General features: G+C 49.0%; 1 protein-coding gene across 8 annotated transcripts in view; it reads left to right on the top strand.

Moving 5' to 3' along the window:
• The window catches only part of STAT2 (signal transducer and activator of transcription 2), a 1,902,691-nt gene that overhangs the window by 1,780,016 nt on the left and 98,651 nt on the right, over window positions 1–24,024 (top strand). For all 8 annotated transcript variants that reach the window (XM_069653700.1, XM_069653696.1, XM_069653703.1 and 5 more), the window contains one exon: window positions 10,828–10,904. In XM_069653700.1, coding sequence (XP_069509801.1) covers window positions 10,828–10,904 — 77 coding nt within the window. The remainder of the gene's footprint in view (window positions 1–10,827; window positions 10,905–24,024) is intronic.

Below are 24,024 nucleotides of genomic sequence, written 5' to 3' on the forward strand. Positions count from 1 at the left end.
GGTCATCGGATTGGAAAAGGCAGTTCTTGCAAATGTTGTTTTGTCATAGTGTCTTGTTTCTATTCGGAGGCTGGTGCAGGATCTTAAGTCTGTCCTCGGCTGTTATTGGGTGATTTTTGTTGGGATGATTTTGGCTCTGTGTCGTGATTTATGGGCAATGCAGAGGGCTTCGAAGTTGATGCGTCTCTTTTCCGGTAGCCAGTCTAGGCTTCTTAGGGCCGGTGTGATGTGGTCTCTTCTATTTAATCTCAGGAGTAGTCTTGCTGCAGTATTTTGGATGCATTGCAGTTTTTTGGTGACATGGTAAGGCATTTCCAGGTATAGACTATTTGTATAGTCTATGCTTGATAATACCAAGGAGAGGTTAGTGAGGGTTCTGTGTGTGAAGTTGAGGTAAGGGAGCATCCCTCTTATTAATCGGAGAAGGTTGAAGCATTTTATAGCTATTGTGTTGACTTATGGTTCCAAGGTGAGGCCATTGAGGAATCCCAGTTTTTTTTTAATCACTGGTGACGTCTCTGGTTGGGTTCTCGTGCTGGGGGGGGTCCATGTGAGGGATGTCTGTTTTGGACTGTTTTCTTGTGTGGAAATTTAATATTTCTGTTTTGCTTGGGTTTAGTTTGAGGCTGTTGTTTGCCATCTAGGTGTTTTTCGGTGAGGCATTTATTGAATGCGTTCTCCAGGTCGTTGTCGTTGGTTATCTTGAAGATGAGTTAGATGTCGTCTACGTAGTTATAGGCTGTCAGTCCCTGGGTTTGAATGAGTTTCCTTAGGGGATCATATAGATTTTAAAGAGGAGTGGGGGTTGACTTGATCCTTGTGGTACACTGCCTGTAATAGATCTTGTGTTCGATGTGAATGGTGGAATGTGGGTTCTTTGTTTGTTCGGTGAGGAAAGATTTCAACCATTGCAGTGCAGATCTTTGTATGTCTGATTTTTCCAGTCCCTTGATTAGGACTGGTTGCCTGATCGGATCAAAGGCAGGTGGTATGTCCAGTTGTGCGGAGGCCGATTGCGTGGTGTTGTCGACATTCATTTTTAGGTTTCTCATATGCAAAGGACTACTATTCCTCTCATGGGTCTGAAACCAACCTGGGATCAGTCAAGTATTCCGTCTCTTTCTACATGATTGAGTTGTTCTTTATATGTGTGGTTCTCCAGGATTTTTGCTCAGAACGGTAGGTTTAATATGGGCCTGTAGTTAGTTGGGGAATCTGCATTTCCCGTCTGTTTTGGAGAGGTTTGATGTAGGCTGATTTGAATGACTCTGGTACTGTTCCAGTGTTTAGTGATAGGTTTATTAGTAGTTTGTTTTAAAAGGCTAGTGTTTTGTGGGAGAGTTGCTTTTTGTAGCTATTCGGTGGGCCTGGGTTGCTGGAAGGCCTAGCTATATTAGTATCTTTTAATAGTTTATCGAAGATTTCCTCACTTATAGGTTCAAATTGAGTGTTGTGTTGGCTGTTCGACTGTTTTCTGGGAGGGGGTTGTTTGTGGTCCTGAGGAATCTGTGGGTGAAGAATCCATAGAAAGAACATTACCGAAAGTCATTTTTCCTTTGTGGTTACATAAATGGTACTATTACGGCAAGTGTTGTGAAAAATGAAATGAGCACCAAGCCCAATGTGCATTTAGAACTTAGTTATTGAAGCGTATAATAAATGTTATCAGACATTTTTGTCAAATATAAAGATCTGTGATCATTCTAATGTTCCCAAAATGATCTTCAGTTTTATGCAAAGCAGCCTGGAACCCAAAATGATGCTATTTATCTACATCTATAACTTTTATCAGAATATAATTGATATGGTTATTCTGTTTTGATAATGCTGTTTGCTCCAGTGGAATATTCTTATGACTGTAATATGTACTAGAAGTGAATATTTGAAATTGCCATTCAATGGATTGCTTTTGTTCCGCAGATTCCTCCTATGATAGATATTACATCAAGCTCTGCTGCTTTGGAACATTTTCGACGGGGGGCGTAGTGGACATCGACTCAGCCATCGATCCGTCTTGCTTGGCATGCGATTGTCGTCTCCGGACGTGACATCAGGCGTCGTATGTATACTTTGTCACTAAGCCCCACACCTCACTTCCTTTTTTCTGCGCTGTAACACGCTGTTTGGGAACACAGGCAAATCTTCGACTCATTTTATGTTTTTGTCTGAAAACTTTTTTCTAAATTCCACGACACGAGATTTCGGTCGCTCGGGTTTTGGGCTTCAAGTGGTATACTGACTGTGGAACCAAAATGTCCATCACTGACCCACACGGGTTGTGTCTCTGGTGCCTCGGCACAGGATGGAAGGTTGTCTGTTGTCCGCCAAGATGCAACTGAAATCCCTTTGCGATCGAGCAGCTAAACTCGCTCTTGGTGTGCCACCCTCTAAATCTCTGGCGCAGTTGACGGTTCGGTCTTCAGACGCCGATACCGAGGGGCACACCCCTGAAAAAGAAACGGTTCCACTCAAGGAGCCATTCTTCCTCATCCTTGTCCCGTAAGAAGAAGAGGCGTCAGTGCCACTGTCGGGGATCCGATTAGTCGGCAGAAAAGCAGTAAGTCGATTTTAAGACCTCTGCTTGATATGTTCAAAAAGCATGCTGCATTCGACGCGGTTATCCCCCTCCCCCACGCAGCAGGCCTTGGAGCCAAGAATGGCGCTCTGCATTTCGGACCCCTCTTGTGCCCCTGTTCCGACGCCATCTGCATTGATAAACCCATCAACATCGAAAGAGGTTTTATGTAAGCAGATCAACCCTGTGCCCTGTGCATCCAAAGATGTGGATGCTACAACGTCTTGGCACAGACATGCTCCCTTATTGACGCCGAAAGACAAGCCATCAGCGTCGACTGTTTTCCATAAAACTATTACCCCGCATTCCCAGTCCAAATTTTTCGATACTATATCGGGTATCTTCAACGCCAATGACGCGGAGGACCAAGGGGATGTCGACCCCATTTACATGGGCATAGGAGGTCTCGATTATTTTGAGGACCACAGTTGGCTCTTACAATTAGCTCAAGGCCTCCATGACGCCAACGGTCTAGACACCTCGCCAGATGGAATATCAACAGTCCCAGCCCTATACCTATAACTTATCAAAGTTCAGGGCTTTGGTAGAGAGGGCCATTGATACCCTAGGATTGTAGTCCTCAGTGGCGCCGGTGCAGGGGTACGACTTCACTGATATCCTGGATGAAAGTCTGGCGACAGAGCACAATATGCCTTTAAACCCTGCCATTGCTGATCCTCTAACAGTACTGTGGCAGCATGAATGTCCTATTCCCCCGGTCAGCTCCTCCGTTTCCGTGAAGTATAGGCTGGCCAGAGGAGACCCTTAATTCCTCCACTGTCACCGTTCCCCAGAGGGGCTTGTTATGCATGCTGCCACTGTCTCATCTAGACCATCTTCTTCCACTTCCACTTTACCTCCCAACAGGGAAGTGAAGAAAGTTGATGCCTTAGCCAAAAAGGCATTCACTTTGGGCAGTATGGCCCTAAAAGCTACCAATGCGACAAGCAGTTTTGCTAAGTACTCCTTTGGTCTTTGGATAGCAGTGGAGAATGCTGCACAGTACATCCCTGAAGGGGAAATGTGCAAGGGCTTCCTACAACTGGTGGAGGATGGGAAGGAGGTAGCCAAACAGTCGCTGCGAACGACCCTGGAGATCGCCGACTATTTGGGACATTCTATGGCGTCAGCGTTAACGCTGAGAAGGCAGACTTACTTAAAAACTTCTGGTTTTTCCCCTACTGTCCAAGTTAAACTGCTGGACATGCCCTTTGAGGGTGATTTCCTGTTCGCCCAGAAAGCCGACGATTCTTTAGAGAAATTTTAAGAATGCAAAATCGGAGCTAAATCTTTATACCTAGCTGTGCAGCCGGCCAAACCGGCCTTCAGCTTTGCCTCTGGGGCACAGGGCTACAGGCGGTATGCTCCTTATGGCAGGAGAGCGCAGATCCCACCGGCCAGACAAAGAGCAGAAGCATTTCTCATGCTCCGGAAGAGGCAGAGGGGCTTCCAAAAGGCCAACAAGCAGCATTAGTGGCGGGGGCGACCCCACCTTCTAAGCTGCTTTGATTTCCCCTCTCACAACATACCGGTTGGTAGATGGTTGATGGAGCATTTTCTCCAGTGGCAGGGAATTACTCTGATGCCTGGGCTCTTGAGGTTATTGTCAGGCTGAGAGGTCCTGTGTCCGCGGAAGCTGCTGAACCCCTGACGATCCCCCTGAAATGTAATTCCCAGAACTAGATTTCAATTCAGCTCTGTAAACTACACCCCAAAGGGAAAGGGGGAAGAGGATAACAAAACAACACCAGGCAGACTGCGTCAAGGCTAACCAGAGCTGAACCTGGCTCTTCTCTTGAAATTTCTTAGAGAAGCTTGTAAAGAAGCTGAAAATCTCTCTTACTTGAGACTCTTGAAATTCACAGCAACTTCTTACTTTGGGCAAATCTGGAAAGTTAAGTTCTTTGTCTCTTTTCCAAAATGCACTAGTTGTCCAGTTAAGTTGTCTTTATTTATTCTTTCCTTTTCTTTCAAACTTTTCTTTTGTTTTTTCAAACTATTTACAATTCAATTGAGTTTGTGAATTCTTGAAGAAACACGTGTTAAACTCACACGCGGGTTATTTCAATACAGATGAATTTCACGTTGAAAACTTCCTGCGTTGAAGAACACGCGCACGATAAGCAAAATCCACGCGCAGAAAACACACGCGCTTGCCTAACCACGCCAAGTAGAATTCACGCGCAAACGAGAACATGCGCAGAAAAACACATGCGCTAATAAATTTCCATGTTGATGAACTTCCGCGCCTATTCACACGCCTTATAACCCACGCGCAAAGAGTTCACTCGCGATCGAATACACGTGTTTTAAAAGACACGCGCAAGAAACCACACGCGCAATTGAGTTCTCGTGCTGAAGCACACACGCTTGAAAACACACGCGCTATAAAGTTCTCACGCGGCAATCAGATTATCGCGTCAGGAAGCACACACGCTGGAAACACACACGCTTTAAAGTTCTCGCGCGACGAATGAATCTCACGCTAGGAGCACCCGTGCTGGAAAACACACGCGCTCTTGAGTTCTCACGCGACGAACAGATTCTCGCGCTAAGGAGCACCTGCGCTGGAAAACACACGCGCTCTTGAATTCTCATGCGACGAACGGATTCTCGCGCTAAGGAGCACACGCGCTGGCAGACACACGCGCAGTTGAATACACTCGCACGCGCAAAAGGTTCAACGATATTTTCAGATTACACGTAGTACCCGTATTTACAAATAGCGTTCAAGCGCACTCAGGGAGTTCAATAGTACAAATTCAAAGATAATCTTTTACGAATTTTCAAGTAAATGTCATTAAGATGAACAGAGCTGCAGTAGAAACAGTCACTTATCTCCAGAGCGAATTCTTAAGGATCTTCAGAGTTTCCTGTCTTCAAAAACGAATTCCTGACAACTGATATCTTCTCCAGAAACCCCCAAGAAAGTAGCCGCTCAACTGCTAACGCCTGAAGGATAAAATACACCAGGCCCAAGTCTAAAGCAGGAGCAGCCACTAAACATGTCCTCTCAGCTGGGGTTAGATGATGAAAGGCACAGAGTGACAGTTTAGAATGTTCATTGTTGTTCTGCAGTGTCTTCTAACCAATCAGAGCTGTCACTGTGAGACTCCATTTTGCCTTGGGTCAGAACCAGGATTCTGAATCAGCAAATTAAGGCCAAACCAACTACAATAGAAAACTTCCCACCCACACAAGGCTAATCTAAAAAGGATAAATAAAGAGAAATAATGAGAAGGAAACTTGAATAAGGGAAAATAGCCTGAATAGGGGAAGGAAACCTGACAGTTATTCAGTGGGACTATTGTCGGCACATTTTTAAGACGTCACTGGGCAGACCCCCACCAATCCAACCGGGACAGGAGCTCCAGGAAGAACTGCAAGCCCTGTTGTTGAAAGGTGCCGCGGAAGAGGTACCTCGCGAGCAGAGAGGATCGGGTTGGTATTCCCGGTATTTCCTGGTACCTAAGAAGGGAGGAGGTCTCTGTCCCATTCTGGACTTGGGGGACTTGAACAAGTTCCTGAGGAAAGCCAAATTCAGGATGGTGACGTTGAGAGAAATTCTCCACGCTCTCGATCTACAGGACTGGCTGGTATCAATTGACCTACCGGATTCTTATTTCCATGTGCCGATCCATTGAAAGCACTGGAAGTTCCTAAGGTTCACCATAGGGGACAAGCACTATCAGTTCAAAGTGCTTCCCTTTGGTCTGACATCTGCCCCAACGGTGGTAGTCGCGGCTCACCTCAGATCATCTACAGTCCACATATTTCCATACCTGGACGACTGGCTGATCCGAGGGAAGTCAGCAGTGCAGGTCTTGTCCCATTTTGAGGACACCTGTTTGCTGCTACAGAGGCTGTGCTTCTCCCTGATTTTAATTAAGCCATTATCAGTCCAAAGGATCCAGTTCATCGGAGCAGTCCTAGACACCCGGGTTGGGAAAGCCTTCCCTGCCGAAGAGAGAGTTGCCATCTTGACACAAATGGTCGACTTGTTCCGGAACCATGCCACTTTACCAGTGGCTTCCTTCCTCCGCCTCTTAGGTCTCGTGGCCTCCTACATTTTTCCAGTACCAGAGGCCAGACTGCACATGAGATCCCTGCAGTGGCTCCTGAGGAGTCAGTGGTCACAGCACCTCAGTGCTCTTTTGGATCTCCTTGGGGTGTCTGCATCAGTGGTCCATGACCTGTCTTTGTGGGCAGACCACAGCAGTTCCCTGGCGGGGGAACACTTCTGGCCTCCTTGGCCTCCGACCCGAGTAGTCACGGATGCATCTCTGAAGGGTTCGTGCGCTCAGTGCGAGGATTTGCAGGTGACTGGCCTTTGGTCAGCAATTGAAGCCAGGTGGCACATCAACAGGCTGGAGTTGTGAGCCATCAGGCTAGCCCTGAAGCTATTCACTCTGCCTCTACAGGGGAAGCATGTCTTCATTCTGACGGACAACACAGTGGCAATACACTATCTGAACAAGCAAGGTGGCATGTACTCCCGCACCCTCTGCAGAGGCAATGATGCTATGATTCTGGTTACTGGAAAACAAGATCTCAGTCTCTGCAGTTCATGTGGCGGGCACAGATAACAGTTTGGCAGATGCTCTTAGCAGGCAGAGCACAGTCTCACACGAGTGGAAAGTCTATCCGGAAGTCCTAGAGGAGGTCTTCTCTCTCTGGCATACCCCAGCAGTGGATCTGTTTGCAACAAAATCCAACAGGAAGTGCAGACTGTTTTGTTCAAGGGAATTCCCAGTGAACGGTGCACTGGGGGATGCGTTTCTGGTGGATAGAACCTTCTCTCTCCATTATGCTTTCCCTCCGATTCCCATCATTCCATGGGTTCTCTGGAGGTTGAAGAGGCTTCGAGCGACCATGATATTGATCGCCTGGACTGGGCGAGGAGAATGTGGTACTCCGACCTCTTGGATCTGCCCATCTGTCCACCTCACTGGTTGCCTCGACGCCCGGATCTCCTAACCCAGTCGGAAGGTCAGATACTCCACCGACCCCGGATCCCTCAGCCTACAGAGTGGCTATTGAGAGGATCAGGTACGATGACTGGGACCTCTCTGAGGAAGTGCTTGAGGTGTTGCTGGCTGCACGCAGACCATCTACAAGATCTTTGTATGCGTTCAGATGGAGAAGATTTGAGGCTTGTTGCAGGGAATGCGAGATTGACCCCATCTCTTGCCCCACCACTACAGTGATGGAGTTCCTTCTGTCACTGGCCTCTGCACGCCTTTAGGTCACCGCAATCAAAGGATATTTGGCGGTCTTGTCTCTGTTTAAGAGATCCCTGGATCAATGTTTATTTTTTACGATCCTGGTAATGGCACAATTCCTGAAGGGCCTTGTAAATAAGTTAGCGCCAATTCCCTTTGTTGTCCCGGATTGGGACCGTAATCTGGTACTGATATTTCTGATGGTGCCTCCTTTTGAGCCTATGCATACTTGTCCTTTAAGACTTCTTTCTTTAAAAACAGCCTCTTTGGTGGCTATTACATCCGCAAGGCGGGTGAGTGAGCTGCAGGCCGTATGCCGCAAGGCAGCCTTCCTGGCTTACTTACTAGTGAGGCCTGGCTTACTTCCCAAAGTTGTCTCAGAGTTCCACCTATCGCAGTACATTTGACCTCCCGGTCTTCTGTCCTCCTCCGCATTCTTCTAAGGAGGAAGAACGATTTCATCGCCTAGATCCCAAAAGAGCACCAAGTTATTACATTGCGAGCACAGCGGAGTTCAGAAGAGCTGACCAGCTCTTCGTGGCTTTTTCTTTAGCCTGTAAGGGCCTGGCTATAACTAAGCAAAGGTTGTCCGACTGGATCATTTTCCGTTTAGTAGAATGCTACCAGTCTGCCGGAAAGGAATTACCGGCAGGCATCGGGGCTCATTCGTCTAGGGGAGCCTCAGCGTCAACAGCATAACAGAGGGGAGTCCCTGTTAGGGATATTTGTCACGCAGCCATATGGTCATCCCTTCATACCTTCGCTAAGCACTACAGTCTAGATGTGGCTCATACAGCTGATGATGCACATTTTGACAGGGCAGTGCTGCAACATTTCTTGGTATACCTTTCTGCCCTCCTCCTTCACCTACTGCTTTGGGAGTCTATCAGATTAGGAATCTGCAGGAGAAAAGCAATCAATTGAAGGAGAAATTACTTACCGTAATGTTCTTTCTATACATTCTTCACCTGCAGATTCCTCATCTCCCCTCCCATCCATCCCCGCTCAGAAAGTCAGACGTTGGTGCACATCTTCTCTTTAACGTTGACTTCGTGATGGTTCTCAGTGACAGTTTTCTGTCCTTCCTGCCACATCTTTTAAAAAAAAAAGAAAATGATTTTTTCTAATGCTACTTTGTTAGTGTCTATTTCAAATGTTTCCTCCTTCAGAGGTGTATGGTTATTTAATTTCTGTCAGGGCTCATTAGTCTGTTGTTCTATCGTTTTCCTAAGTAGCCTGGTGTGCTTGAGAAAAAACGGGTAAACTGAGGTGTGGGGGCACAGTGACGAAGTATATATACAATGCTTGACGTCGCATCCGTAGACGACGATCGGATGCCGAGCAAGACAGATCGATGGCCGAGACGAGGTCCACTATGCCCCCTGCCAAAAATATTGGTCCAATGTCGGCTTACTGGGGTGTACTGGCGATAGTGAAATTTGACCAACCCTGCCCATTCGCCCTGCACAGGGCTGGGTCCGCGCCTGTGCTATCAATATAGGTGATTTCGTGAGATTGCTGATTTTGCGATTGTTGGCTCCAGCTCCTCAACAGTTGGTGGGCTTAAATTTGGCCCGAGGTCGGCACACCAGTCTGGTGTGTACTGGCGGTGGTGAAATCTGACCAACCTCACCCATTCGCCCTGCACAGGGTGGGGTCCAGCCCTGTGCTATCAGTATAGGTGATTTCGGGAGATTTCCGATTTTGCGATGTTTCCAAAAATAGGAAGTTAGGACACAGGGTTGGCGCACCAGTCTGGGGTATACTGATGATAGTGAAATTTGACCAACCCCACCCATTCGTCCTGCACAGGGGTGGAGTGGGGTCCGGCCCTGTGCTATCAGTATAGGTCATTTTGGGAGATTGACAATTTTGCGATTTTTCAAAAATAGGAAGTTATGACACAATAAAACATACACAACCATGTCAGCTACAGACCCATGCAACGCCGTGTGGTACAGCTAGTTTGTTATAGTATCTTTTACCACAAATGCATAAGAGTGTGTCTCTCATAATGTCCTTATCAGAAAGGGCTGTGCTCAAATTAACACATTATTTGTTTCTTCTATGAGCACTAAGTCATTTTATTTTATTGTGTGTCCTGCCACTGATTGGTTGGTAGTGTTTCCGAACCCAGGCATCTGCTACAGTATATTGTTTAATGGGAATGTGTTGGCAAATTACTTTGCTCAGCCCACCGTTTGCCTACCATGACTCCCCATTTCACAAGCTCTCCATTAAACAGGCCACTGATTTAACCCAAAGGGTGTGGAATCCCAGACTATTTTTTCCATTTGTAGCAGAGCACCTATCCCTTTTTGGTTTTAGTCTTTCTCCCTGAGTGAGAGTGTATGATCGCACTTAGATACGTTCCCTGGGCGTCGTAAGCAATCAAGCTGCACTTCACTGATTATGTCCAGTAGGGATAAAGCATGTCTGGGATTGTTTGTGTTCCTTTGCAGAGTGGACATGTGCCAGATTGGACTGACTGCTTTCATTGGTGGCAGGATAAAGATTGGTTTGCAAATTGCTGGGCCCAGTCTGTAATGGTGCAAATGCGCTAAAATAATGATGGTGAGCAATGCCAGTTTTTTTGATTAATTTACAACCTTTCTTCCATCAATTATTTTTTGGTTGTGAAAAGCAGATGCTCATAAAAAAACAAGGCCTAGAAAATGCCTACTCAATCTGGCCAGCACCTGTGATGTCACTTAGCATGAAATTACCTGGGTCAAAGATTGCACCCTTAGGCTTGACCCTACCCCATATATTCAACATTGGGCACCGCTGTCAGGAACCGGTCGCCATACTAAAATGTACTTGATGTTTCTTGTAATCGACCACCCAGAAACACCTTTGTATTCTGGAATTGCCTACAGTCTTTTGGGATAGTTGTATTTTACTCTTAAACATGTTTTAGTATGTTGTGGTGCTTGTACTGCTTCCACCAAGGCTGCATTTGCTTCTAGTCCATGGCATTTAAACACATGCTGTCTAGCTGATTGATTTTTGCTTTTGTGCCATATACAGACCGCCAGATATGATGCCCCCTCTACAACTGAATGAGGGAGAAGACATGGAGCCAACCGACATCGAAATACCAGAGCGTAAGTCTTAACCCTAACAGAAGGCTGGCTGTGTTCAGAAGCAAGGTTGGAGATGGTGGATATCAGGGAGAGTTTTCTTGGGCACTATTTCTACAACCCATATAGATCTACTTAGAGGGTGTTTCCCTAATGGGTTCCTAACTGTGTAAGTGGTAGAATGGCATGAACAGTCGAGGTAACCCTGCAGAAAGCGTGAACTGGCTTAAATGTACAGTAAATACTTATCGCACAATAGGGGAACTTCCACACAATATATTTTTAAACATGTATTTTTTATATAAGGAAGTTGTGCCTATGATTTAACTGCAATATTCAAAGGTAATTCACATTTAAAATAACTTTGTAGAATATGGACAAAAATAAAGAAAGGGGTTTCACAGGACCATAGAATGTTCAACAGTTCAGAGGCCCATCTCAACTCTTCATAAGAATCATGGGCCTTAAAGCCAATTACCCTTCAAGTCACAATGTTAAATCTACAGGCCATAGGAAGCAATGGTCAATGCTATCCTATGGAGGTAAGTAACGGAGTCAAAATTGGGCCCTGAAAGAAGCTCAAACTGAAAGAAGACCACAGAAGGGATCAAAGGACTCACCAAAGGCAGTCCACTACAAGAGTTGAACTGACCAAGCCTCCAGGCAAGAGATTGCAGAAATGAGTGATAATGTCACCAGCAGGCAAGATTGTGTTTTGGTTCTGGATGGGCAAGTTCAGCACGCACAGGAGCCCTACAGCCACGGAACAAACCGAGCAATCCTTCACAGATGAGTGAGAGAATCCCTACTAAAAGATCCAGAGTAAGAAAAGCTGAGGTAAGAGGAGCCCCCTAAGAAGGGCAGGCAGTGGAAGAGTCACTCAGCAACAGCAAATTGGCTATCCAGCAGTGGTGACCCTTTGCCTTGAAGGTCATTGATCGTATTATGATGACAGAATCACCAATGCCACCAAAACACAAAAAGGAATGTTGAACATCATAAAAGAAATGAGAAACCCACCTGGTTGCGACAACACTCCAACCCCCTCAGAGAAACTTTGTAACGACTTGGCAGACCATTTCAAGAACAAAATCAACGACATCCGACAAATCGTACAAAACAGACCAACCAACCATAACACTCAACCAACCGGTCTTAACGAAGAGCCACAGCACAAACTCAAAAACTTTCTTGAAATATCAACAGAGGCATTCACCAAACTGGTAAAACACAGCAAGAAACCGGGATCACCCATGGATACCTGCCCCCCTGACATCTAACAATCAATCCTCGCACAAGGGCCGCCATCAGAATATTACAGAAATCTCCTAAATCTTTCACTCACAACAGGAACTGTACCACGATCCTTCAAATCAGCCTATATCAAACTGCTTTTAAAAAATACATGTGGCGATGTAGAAGACCTCTCCAACTACAGACCAATTTCAAACATTCCCAACCCAAACTCCTAGAAACATACGTATCCAAATTAACTCAAGAACATGTAAAAAAACATCACTTGCTAGACCAAGCACAAGTCGGTTTCAGACCCGCAAGAGGAACAGAATCGGCACTACTATCCATCTGGAACGACCTAAAAACAAACGCAGACTCCAACACAACATCAGCCCTGATTATGCACAATTTCTCTGTAGCCTTCGACACAGTAAGCCATGACACCCTAACCAAAAGATTGGAAGATATAGGTATAACGGACATGGCACTACTCTGGATTAAATCATTCCTAGCAGACAGAACAGAAACCGTATGGATAAAACCCTTCAAATCTACTCCACTAGTTAACGACTGTGGAGTACCACAGGGATCCTCACCATCACCACTATTCTCCAGCATGGGGTCTGGCATGGATTCACATGCTCATGAATATTCCCCGTCGTCAGGCTGGGAATCCTCGGTAAAGAAAAAACCAGTATCAGTTTCGTTTCTGATCTGTCTTTCGTAGTAATAACCAATCACTGGTCTCTGCGTCATACTGACCACAGCCAATGACTGCCCTCTACCTAAGCACCGCCTCTGGCAGCCATCTTCAGATTTTTACCGCACGTTCATGTGTTGGGATCCTCGTGCTATTGTTCTCGAGCGTTAGTGCTATTTTTTCACGTTTTTTCTCAAAAAAACTTCGTTTTTTCAGTCAAAAGAGCCTCAAGCTCCACCGACTCTCCATCCGATCAAAGGGGACCCGTGTCGGATTCGTCTGCGCCCCTCAAGGGTGAAGATTTCGTCGAGCTACGCTTTTGGAGGACTCCAGAAGTTTCTCAGGCCCGGTCATGGCCCAGGAGAAGGGAAGCTCGACGCCCGGAAAGCTGTTCAGGGTCTGCCCTGGATGCCAGCTGCAGAACGTCTTCAAGGAGGACAAACACTCTTTTTGTCTTTACTGCCTACATGAGGACAAGACGCACGTGGAGAAGGACTGTGCGTTTTGCGGCAACATGACGGAGCGGACCATGAAGGACCGCCATCAACGTCTCGCCAACTGGCTGGAAGGGAAGAGCCCGTCCGGCGAGAAGAAGAGGAAGAAATCCGAGCGGTCTTCTAAGACCTTTGAGGACGCCCCGGCGACGGGGGTCCAACATAAGGCCAAGCACCGCGAGTCCGCTGGCACCGGGAGCGCCGAACGGTCGGGCTCTACGGGCGCCAGGCTGGGCGCACCCTCCCCGGCACCATCGAGGCCCCGGTCGAGCTCGAAGGCGGAGGGGGAGCGAGGCACTGTCCCCCCACTCAAGGATAAGGCGGTGAGCGCACCTAAGGTGGTGAAGGCCTTAATCCATCCGGCCAAGCCCTCTATCGAGTCTGTCGCGGTGGCCCTGGCTCAGCCTGTGGAGGCTACGCCAGTGGTGGCGACCTCGGGGCTCAGAGTCTCCCTGCCACCTCGGAGGGAGTCCTCTTTTGTGCCCATCGATAGGACCCCCGTGAAATCCCCCGTGGGGAAGAAAAAGGGGGGGCAGGGCGTCGTCGTAGATTCGGCCTCAACCTCGGAGGAGGAGCTGGTCGAAGTCTTAAGCCACGGCCTCGGCGTGGAAGAAGACCGGCCCGTCGGGATGGATCCCGACGCAGGTGACGACGACATCGTCGAGGGTACCGACGGGGCCCCTGATCGCCCGTCGGATTCCCCTCTGCCAGCGCCGCGAGACAGCTCGGCGGCCATTTTGTTGGCTATACAGTCCTTATGCTCAGAGATAAGGACGAGACTACCGTTGCCGACGGAACCTCTCCCGTCGGGGGACCCAGAACCGGGACCTTCTGGGGTTCCCCCTACCAAGAAAAGAAGGATCCACCCTCCTCCTCCTTTTCAGCCGTCGCGCCCCTTCCAGCCCTCCTCCCCGTCCACCCGAGGGGATGATACAGGGACTGACACGGCAGCGACGGGTACGGACGACGAGGTATACGACGAGGATGTACCGTCGTCGCCTCCCACCAGGGCTTCTCCGCCCAACGAGATTGGATCGTTCCACTCCATGATCGCCAGGGCATCCGAGCTTTTCCAACTCTGCCCTGAGGAGAAGAAGAAGGAAGGTTTCCTTTATCAGCGGCGCGAGGCCAAGAGGAAGACGGTCCTCGCAGTGCCTCTATTGGACGACATTTGGGATGAGGGCCTCACCCTCCTCAAGAACCCTTCCACGACGCCAGCTAGAAGAGACCGGTACGAGAAAAAGTACCGGGTCCCGGACACGGCCCCCCTGTGCCTCCGGGCGCAGCCTACCCCGGACTCCATCGTCTCCGCGGCGGCCAGGAAAAAAGCGGGGGGGGTGCGGCCTCCACATCGACTTCCCCACCGGACGGCGAGGGAAAGAAATTGGACGCTATGGGACGCAGAGTCATCTCGTCTGCAGCGACGACGATTAAAGCTGCCAACGCCTTGGCTATCGTGGCCCGATACGACAGGGAGCTCTGGTACAAACTGGCTCCCCTGCTGGACTTCTTGCCGGACGACAAGAGGGCAGAGGCCCTGGAGATCCTGCAGGAAGGTGAGGTGGCTTTGGACCACGCCATTACCGTTGCGACGGACATCGCCGACACTGGGTTCCGCCAGTTGGGCAACGGCATTTGCCTTAGGCGGCGTGGATGGCTCAAGGCTATGGACTTCCGTCAAGACGTTCAGACCAGAGTCCTGGACATGCCCTTCGATGGGAACAACCTGTTTGGGAAAACAGTGGACGATTCCCTTCAGGCCATTAAAGCGGACACCGAGACGGCCCGGGCCCTTGGAGTTCTGCAACAACGACGGACGCCCTTTCGGAGCAGCGGAGGCAATGGCGCCTCCAAAGGTTCCGGCGGCGGTTTCTCCTCCTACCGTCAAGCGGCCTGCTCGTCGTCTCAGGAGGCCTACAGAGGACGAGGCAAGTCTGGCGGACCCCGCCGTCGTCGCCAAGGACAAGGCGGCAAAGCCTCGTCGAAGCAGGATTGAACCGGCCGTGGGTTCGGGCCCCCACCGAAGCACCCCGGTGGGAGGCCGGCTGGCGAGCTTCGTCAGCGTGTGGGAGTCCATCTCCACCGACCGTTGGGTGCTGGACGCCTTGGCCCGGGGCCACGCGCTCGAGTTTCAAAGAAAGTGTCCGCGCGCCCCCCCGTGGCCAGGAAAGAACTTCACGTCCCTCAACTTCTCCTGGAGGTAAAAGCGATGCTCAGGAAGGGCGCCATCGAACTCGTCCCAAAGAGGCTTCGGGGCTCCGGAGTTTACTCGAGATACTTCCTTGTGAAGAAGAAGACAGGGGGATGGCGCCCCATCCTGGACCTGCGACGTCTGAACAAGTTCATCAAGGCGCAAAAGTTCCGGAAGGAGACTTCCTGTCGTCGTTGGATTTGGAGGATGCCTACTTCCATATTCCCATCCTAAAGGGGCACCGAAAATTCCACAGGTTTGTGGTCCAAGGGCGTCATTACCAGTTCAAAGCCCTCCCCTTCGGACTACGGTCGGCACCCAGGGTGTTCACCAAGTGCCTCGCACCGGTGGCGGCGCAGCTGCGCCGCAAAGGGATCCACGTCTACCCCTACCTGGACGACTGACTCATCCGAGCCAAGACAAGGGAGCTCGCCGTGGTTCACACAGCAAGGACCGTCCAACTTCTCACGGACCTGGGATTCTCCGTGAACTACGCCAAATCCCACCTGGTACCCGCGCAAGACGCTCTGTTTCTGGGAGCGAGGCTCAACACAGTGTCCCTTCTGGCCTCCCCGTCGGAGGAGAGGACCAGGACCATCCTGGGCAAGGTGCAGCGGATGTTGGTGGCCGACGCGGCCAAGGTGAGGTCCATCAAGTCCCTCCTCGGAATGATGTCTTCCTGCATCTACCTCATTCCCATGTGCAGGCTCCGGATGCGCCCGTTGCAGGAGTTCCTGGACGCGCGCTGGATCCAAACGACGGGCAGCTTCGAGGAAAGGATCACACTCGACGAGACTTTCCGACGAGCGATCCGGTGGTGGGGCACCCGCGCGCATCTGATGGCGGGCATGGACTTCCAGACCCCAGCCCACCAGGAGACAGTGACCACGGATGCCTCCCTGGAAGGGTGGGGAGCGCACACCGAAAATCTGCACGCAAGAGGCCTTTGGCTCCCGACGGAGAAATCCTTACATATCAAAGTCCTGGAGCTCCGTGCAGTGTTTTGGGCCCTCAGGTCCTTCCTTCCGTCCCTCAAGGGCAAGGTGGTGAGGATCTTCACCGACAACACCACCACCATGTTTTACATCAGGAAACAGGGCGGAACCAGGTCCCCAGCACTGTCCAAGGAGGCGCAGGACCTGTGGCATTGGGCAGTCGCCCGAGGGATTTTTCTGGTGCCGTTTCATCTGGCAGGGATAAAAAACACCATCGCCGACTCACTCAGCAGGGAGCTGCGCTCGTGCAACGAGTGGGAACTACGGCAGGATCTAGTGGATCGCCTCTTCCGACGGTGGGGCACACCCCAGATCGACCTGTTCGCGACGGCGACGAACTCCAAGTGCCGGAGGTTCGCCAGCAGGTTTCCCCAGGCGAGGAGCATGGGCGATGCTTTCTCGTTCCCCTGGGAGGGCCTGTTCCTCTACGCGTTCCCTCCTTTGCCACTGCTAATCCGGCTCGTCAACCAGCTCAAGAGGTCACGGTGCAGGATGATCCTCGTCGCACCTGCGTGGCCGAGGCAAATATAGTTCCCGGACCTTTTGGACTTGTCAGCGTCCCCGCCAATCAAGCTGCCGGTGGACGCGGATCTGCTCTCCAGGGAAGGAGGCGCCATCCTCCACCACGACCCGAAATCGCTGAACTTGCAGGCCTGGCTCCTGCAGCGGTAGAGTTTGGAGGATACGACATACCGGCCGACTGCAGAGAGGTTCTTGCAAAGGCCAGGGCGTCCTCGACTCTTAAATGCTACGGACACAAATGGAAGAGGTTCTCTGTCTGGTGCCACGCACAGAAGATTAACCCTCTACAGATTACGGCTCCCCAAGTACTCCCGTACCTGCTGACGCTGGCCAAAGCTGGACTGGCACACGCGTCCATCAAGATTCATCTTGCTGCGATCTCCCGATACACCAGAACCACGGGGCGGACGTCCTTGTGGTCTCATCGTCTGGTGAAAGAGTTCATGAAGGGACTGTTCAGATCGTTCCCGCCGGTGAAGGCTCCGGCCCCGGCGTGGGAGCTCAACGTGGTGCTGACCAAGCTCATGGGACCTCCGTTCGAGCCTCTGCACTCGGCCCGTTGAAGTTTCTGTCGTGGAAAACAGCGTTTCTTGTGGCCATCACCTCCGCACGACGGGTGGGAGAGATCCAGGCCCTTTCCTGCAAGGCCCCGTACTTGATTTTTCACGACACGAGGGTAGTGCTCAGGACGCACCCCTCCTTCATGCCCAAGGTACCGTCGGACTTCCACCTCAACGAACCCTTGGTGTTGCCTGTATTCTTCCCGTCGCCTTCGTCGCCGGCTGAGAGAACTTTGCACTCGCTGGATGTGGCTAGAGCGCTGAAGTTCTACGTGGACCGCACAAAGTGTTTTCGGAAGACGTCACAACTCTTTGTGAACTTTGGACCTGTCAATCAGGGGAAGGCTCTCTCGAAGGCTTCCATTTCCAGATGGCTCTCCGGCTGTATCATGTACTGTCATCGGTTGGCAAACCGACTGCTGCCTGGCCGTCCGAGAGCCCATTCCACCAGAGCGATCGCAGCTACCACGGCGTTCCTTTCTGGTGTGCCCCTGCTGGACATATGCAGGGCTGCTACGTGGAGGTCGACGCACACCTTCACGAAATTCTACTGCGTCGATCGGGATTCCAAGGAGGAGTCCAGGGTCGGCCAAGCAGTGCTGCGCAACCTGTTCGCCTGAGGTGAGCCTGGTGAGGAGGTAAGATGCTTAATGTTGAGTGTGATGTAATGCTTAATGTTGAGCCTTTGCCACCTCCCGTAGTTGTGCATGTGTGTACTGCTATGTATTCTTTATTCATGAGCATGTGAATCCATGCCAGACCCCATGCTGGAGAAGGAACAAGTTACTTACCTGTAACTGTTGTTCTCCATCATGGGTCTGGCATGGATTCACATGCGAACCCTCCCGCCTACCCCTCTGCGGCTCTTCACTTGGTCATACTGCCACTTCACGTGCTTCCAAATCTGAAGATGGCTGCCAGAGGCGGTGCTTAGGTAGAGGGCAGTCATTGGCTGTGGTCAGTATGACGCAGAGACCAGTGATTGGTTATTACTACGAAAGACAGATCAGAAACGAAACTGATACTGTTTTTTTCTTTACCGAGGATTCCCAGCCTGACGACGGGGAATATTCATGAGCATGTGAATCCATGCCAGACCCATGCTGGAGAACAACAGTTACAGGTAAGTAACTTGTTCCTACTTCAACATCTAACAGATTCCAGTAATCAGAATCTTCAAAAAAATACAAAATTACATGCTACAACTACACAGACGACACTCAAATCATCTACAAAATCGAAGACACTCAAGCCGATCACTGAGCCCTAATTGAGTGTTTAAAGGAAGTCTTTAACTGGATGAACGCCAACAACTTGAAAATCAAACCAGGAAACACAGAAATCATGATTATATTCAAAAACCAAGAGAACACCACCTACATTCTCTGGCTGACGGAAATGGGAACCGCGCCCACATCATCTAAGGTAGTATAAAATCTGTGAATCCTGATGGACAACACCCTAACGTTAGAACCACAAATAAACGCAATAATCAAGAAATGCTTCTTCCTCCTTCACACAACAAGAAGAATCTTACCTTTTCTCTCCTTCACCCACAAAACACTCACAATCGTCGCCTTCATCATGTCAAGAATCGACTGCGCAAGCAGCCTCTACCTCTGGATGCCAGAATACCTCCTGAGGAAACTACAACACATCCAAAATTCAGCAGCCAGACTCCTCATCAAACTATCCAGAAGAGACCAAATCACTCCACCACTAAAAATACTACATTGGCTCCCAGTCAAACTTCGCATCACCTTCAAAACAATGTGCATAACACACAGGGCAATAAGCGGACAGGAATCTGAATTCCCTACAAAAGATAATAACAATCTACAAGCCAACGAGACTCCTCAGATAAAGCAATGAAATCCGCCTGGAACCAAAACCATACGTCCAGAAAAAAGAGGGGGCTCATTTTTCTCCCACCTGGCCGCAAAAACCTGGAACAACATCCCAAAAGAAATAAGAAGCACCAAAGACCACCTACAATTCAGAAAACTACTAAAAACCTGGCTCCTCAACACTGCAGAATCAAATTGAAACAACTAAACAATCAAACAGGAAACACAAAGAACAGGTTGACATAATTTAGGATGACACAGACAGCACCCAGAACCGACTAAGGGAAACGCCTACAATAACAAGAGAGATGATGCTAGGTGGAGTAGGACATAAGCGACAACCCCGTGAGGTCAGAAATTAGCATCCCTGCCCAACTCCATCGAACAACCTCACCCACTCCCTGAACGCTACCAAGTGCCATACTTAGATGAAATTGTGAATGTTAGCAGTTGCCACATTTGGATGGAGTTGTGGACGCTGGCTTGCGCCGGGCCCGAACTGAGTTGTGAATGATGGCAGGTGCCGCGCCTGGACATAGTTGTGAGTGTTAGCATGTGCCACGCTCAGATGGGATTGTGAACGGTAGCCTGCATAAACAACTGGATAGGATTGTCGTTGTCGCCCATTGCCACATCTGGATAGAGTAGCGGTTTGTCGACAGATGCCGCGTCTGGACTGCATTGGGAATGCTATCAAGGCCAGATTTGATGGAATCGCGAACACTAGCTTGCCTCACATATAGACAGGTTTTTCAGAGGTGGCAGGAGCCGAATTTGGACACAGTTGTGAATATTGGTGGGCGTCATATATGGAAGGGATTGTGAATATTTGCTGATGCCGGATCTAGATAGAAATGCAGAGATATTCACACGCCACACCTAGAAAGAACGTGGAAATTTAGCACATCACTTCTAGACAGCAATGCCAATAACCAACCCACTACCAATTTCACCCCTCTGCATACACCTCTCACACTCTAACCAAACACAACCACAACCCTATAGCACAACAAACCGCACAAACTTCACTACACCGCAACAACAAAACAAACCACACATAGACTCGCACAACCGCACACAGCGGCTACCGACCGGAAAACACCCCAAGCCCAGCGAGCTTTGTTAACGGGGCTGAGGCTGCCAACGGCACATCACTGTTCTCTTGCACTTTTTCCCGCTTATTCCCACTAACTCACCCCCCTTCCCTTTTCAGAGCCGCCAGGGGACCACTCCGGTGGTGATAGTGCACGGTACAAATATCCTTTAACATTAACATTAACATATTCAGAAAAAGTATTGTGCCACTAGCAGTCCTTACATTGGGAGGAAATTACAAGGGGTACTGCTATAGAGATTAATCATTGCGTAAAGGGTCTAGCAGAGACACCAGCAATGCTGGGGTGACAGTGAGGTTGTGGTGGATGGTTTGAGAGGTCAAGCAGCTGTGGCGTGTTCTTAGATGCAAAGACTCACAAAAATACCTACTGAAGAAGGAATGCAGTTGACCTCACTGGATCAAGGGAAAGGAAAATGTCTTCTGTTCCTTCTGGTCAGTAGAAAGGTAGAGCTTCACTCTCAGTCCCTACAATGCTGGCGTAGATCTTCCACCATCATACTTGGGTCGGTCATCTCTTTTGGATGCTTCAGCATGTAATCCCAGCACTTGAGAGTTACAAATGCTGTGTCTCAGCTTTTATGCTAAACCGTAGGGTAGAGGGTAAACCTAAACCATCAGATGCAACATTCAGACTTTGGAGGCCAGCCAACCAGTGCTTGCTAGACACACAAAGGTATGAAGGCATTATTTTCGCGTCTTGAAACACTTGTGTATAGGCGCGTTACAAATGCCATATCATATCATATCCCTGGCACAAACAGTAGGTGTGGATTTCAGTGGAATGCCAAGCAGCCACCCTGTTCATATTACCCCAGGTAATATAATATAAAGTGGTCTTATATTGTGCACTTCTGCCGATAATGTTGGCCTTGCTGAGCATGGTCCTATAAGAAAGGGGGGCACTGTGTGTTATTATGATAGCTCGAAGGCAGATGCAGAAATCTTTTGTGCTGATGTATTAAGGTCACAAATACCTGTGTGCCGATATGAACATCTCTGTTGTGGTTTGTACCGACCATGCAGGGTAGCCTTATGGGCAGCCATCCGATTGCGGAGCACGACGATTGACAGCATGCCTGCTTCTAGAAAATGGATGGAGCATGAATCTGTTAAGAATGCTAGACCTGTAGATCATATGAAGGGGTGTGAGAGGTGTAAGTATGCATGATTTTAGTAATGAGGAGTTAGTTGGGGGGAGAGCGTGCGTGCTGTTACTTCTTGACTCTTGGTTGTAGATTTCACTGAGATTAAGGTGCGGGCCATTGTCACGCAGCAGAGGATCCATGGATCAGATTGGTTTCCCACAGATGGTAGTGCCAACAGTTTTAAAAATAGCTTGTTGTAAATTACCCCAAGTTTCTGGTGCACGTTTTTTAGTCGGTTGCCATCTTTCATTCATTTCTAAGTGTTTGGTTGAAAGGCCAAGTCTTGAGCTCTTTCCTAAAAGCCAGGTGGTTCACAGGCAGAGAGGTTTGGGTAGGGTGTTCCACAATATCGTGGCCAGAACTGAAAGAGGATCTTCCTTGGCGCTTCTTGTTGAAGTTGGGTACTAGTGCAGCATCACTGGACCTAACTGTTCTGGAGGGAATGTATCGTTGAAAATGACTTCTGAAGGATGAAGAGCCCACTCTGTGGTATGAACGATAGTTGAGGCACAAAGTTTTGAATATGCAACGCTGGTGTGATATGTTCATATTGCTTCAGTCTGAGACATTTTTGAAGTTTCTTCATTGGGTAATCTGGTAGTCAGAGATAGAGGCTGTTTGCATAGGCTAGTATTAGAGAAATGATAGCCGTGGCCCTGTGTGTGAATGTTAAGTGAGGTAAGATGCGGCGTTAGATTGACAGCAACCTTTTTGGTCATGGTACATTCACTCACAGTACAGCTCCATGTGCTGAACAGCTTGTATTTGCTTAAATATAATGCCAACCAAAGCACTGCATTTTTCTGTGTTTCGGTTGGCAATATATTTAAGCAAACATCAATTTCTAATGTATCCTGCCCACCCATGGATTCCTCATCCCAGATATTCGTTTCCTGCTTTGTAGTGCGTGGAAAAAACATTGACAGTAGGCATAGATGTCCCTCTGTGCTCTCCATCCCTGCTTCCAGACATGGCGTTAATGGTACAATAAATAGCTCACACTTTACTCCATTGCTTCAGTTCTGTTGTTTCACATTCTCTGCACGCTCTCAGAACGTTTTGATTGCCTCAGAATTGTTTTCTTCGCATGTAGTTACCTTTTTGACTACAAATGTCTACACCGAAACCTACAGGTTTCAGGAGATTTGAGGACTTTGATTTGAAAATGTTTATCACAGATCCTCACAGGATTTGTCTCTGGGCTTGGCTCATGGCGTTGACGAGTGTGGTTCATGCCCATCGATGGCAAACAAGGCCTTGGAGAAGAGAAAGTCAAAGCTCACTGTGCACTAGCACCTGGAGCATATCTCATGCGCAGAATGGAATGACCATAATACATGAACTCAGGCCCAAATAACCAGACGGGCTCAAAGAATATGACAAAGTACTACTTTAATTTTCAGCTCAAATAAAGTAGGGAAATCTGGTGATCATACGAAATGCAGCTCACTCACACTCTAATTTTTGGTTACACAAAGACTTTATACTACAATGTACGCTAGCTATGATGTCATCCTACGTGGCAAACTACAAAAGCCTATCGAGGGGAGGGATTGGTTAGGGGAACATATATACTTATAATATGTGTAAGTGTTCATAATATCATTGGCTACCCTTTATCTATTAGGCACGCCTCGAGCTACCTCTAAAATACGTATAACACTGCGTATAGCAAAATACTAACAGCAGATTGGCTTTTGCAACATTATATAGTATGCTGCTTCATAACTGTCATGATGTCTACCCCCGGGCATCCGGATCGAGTCCATCAGCCCCAGGAGCAGGCATCCAGATACTCATTAAAACCCCAATAGCCCTGGCTGGGGGCTGTTTGGATTCAGTCCTGGCGCCTTAGGCACCAGGCTCATCATAGAAATCAGTCCTGGCGCCATAGGCGCCAGGCTCATAGACTTTACTTACCTTATGCAGACCATGCTGCAAATGAGTCCAAGCCAACGTGAGGCCTGGATGGGACATTTTTATTACAGGGACTATTTTTCACTCAAGTGTGGTTCTGGGGAACTTCTTACCTGGGACTACTTTGCAGGCTATTTAAACCACGCCCGAACAGCAGCCCATGCTTTGCGTTATTCTGCATCCAGCAGCGTGACGCTCACCGTGTCTGCAAGTCAGCATCCAGTCTTCTGCCACGCCCGCCTCGAATCTGGAGCTCCTAGACAAAAGGCAAAGAAAGGAGAAGAGGTTAGATCACAGACATTATTTGATTCCTTACCTGATTCCGGACCCAGCACATCTCCGAGCCTGGAAAGGACATATTTCAGCATGCGTCGCTTCACCAGCAGCAGCGCCGCGTTATACTCACCAGTCCACCGCATC

This window comes from Ambystoma mexicanum, chromosome 3q (genome assembly GCF_040938575.1).
Source record: "Ambystoma mexicanum isolate Mex_15411 chromosome 3q, UKY_AmexF1_1, whole genome shotgun sequence".
NCBI lineage: Eukaryota > Metazoa > Chordata > Amphibia > Caudata > Ambystomatidae > Ambystoma > Ambystoma mexicanum.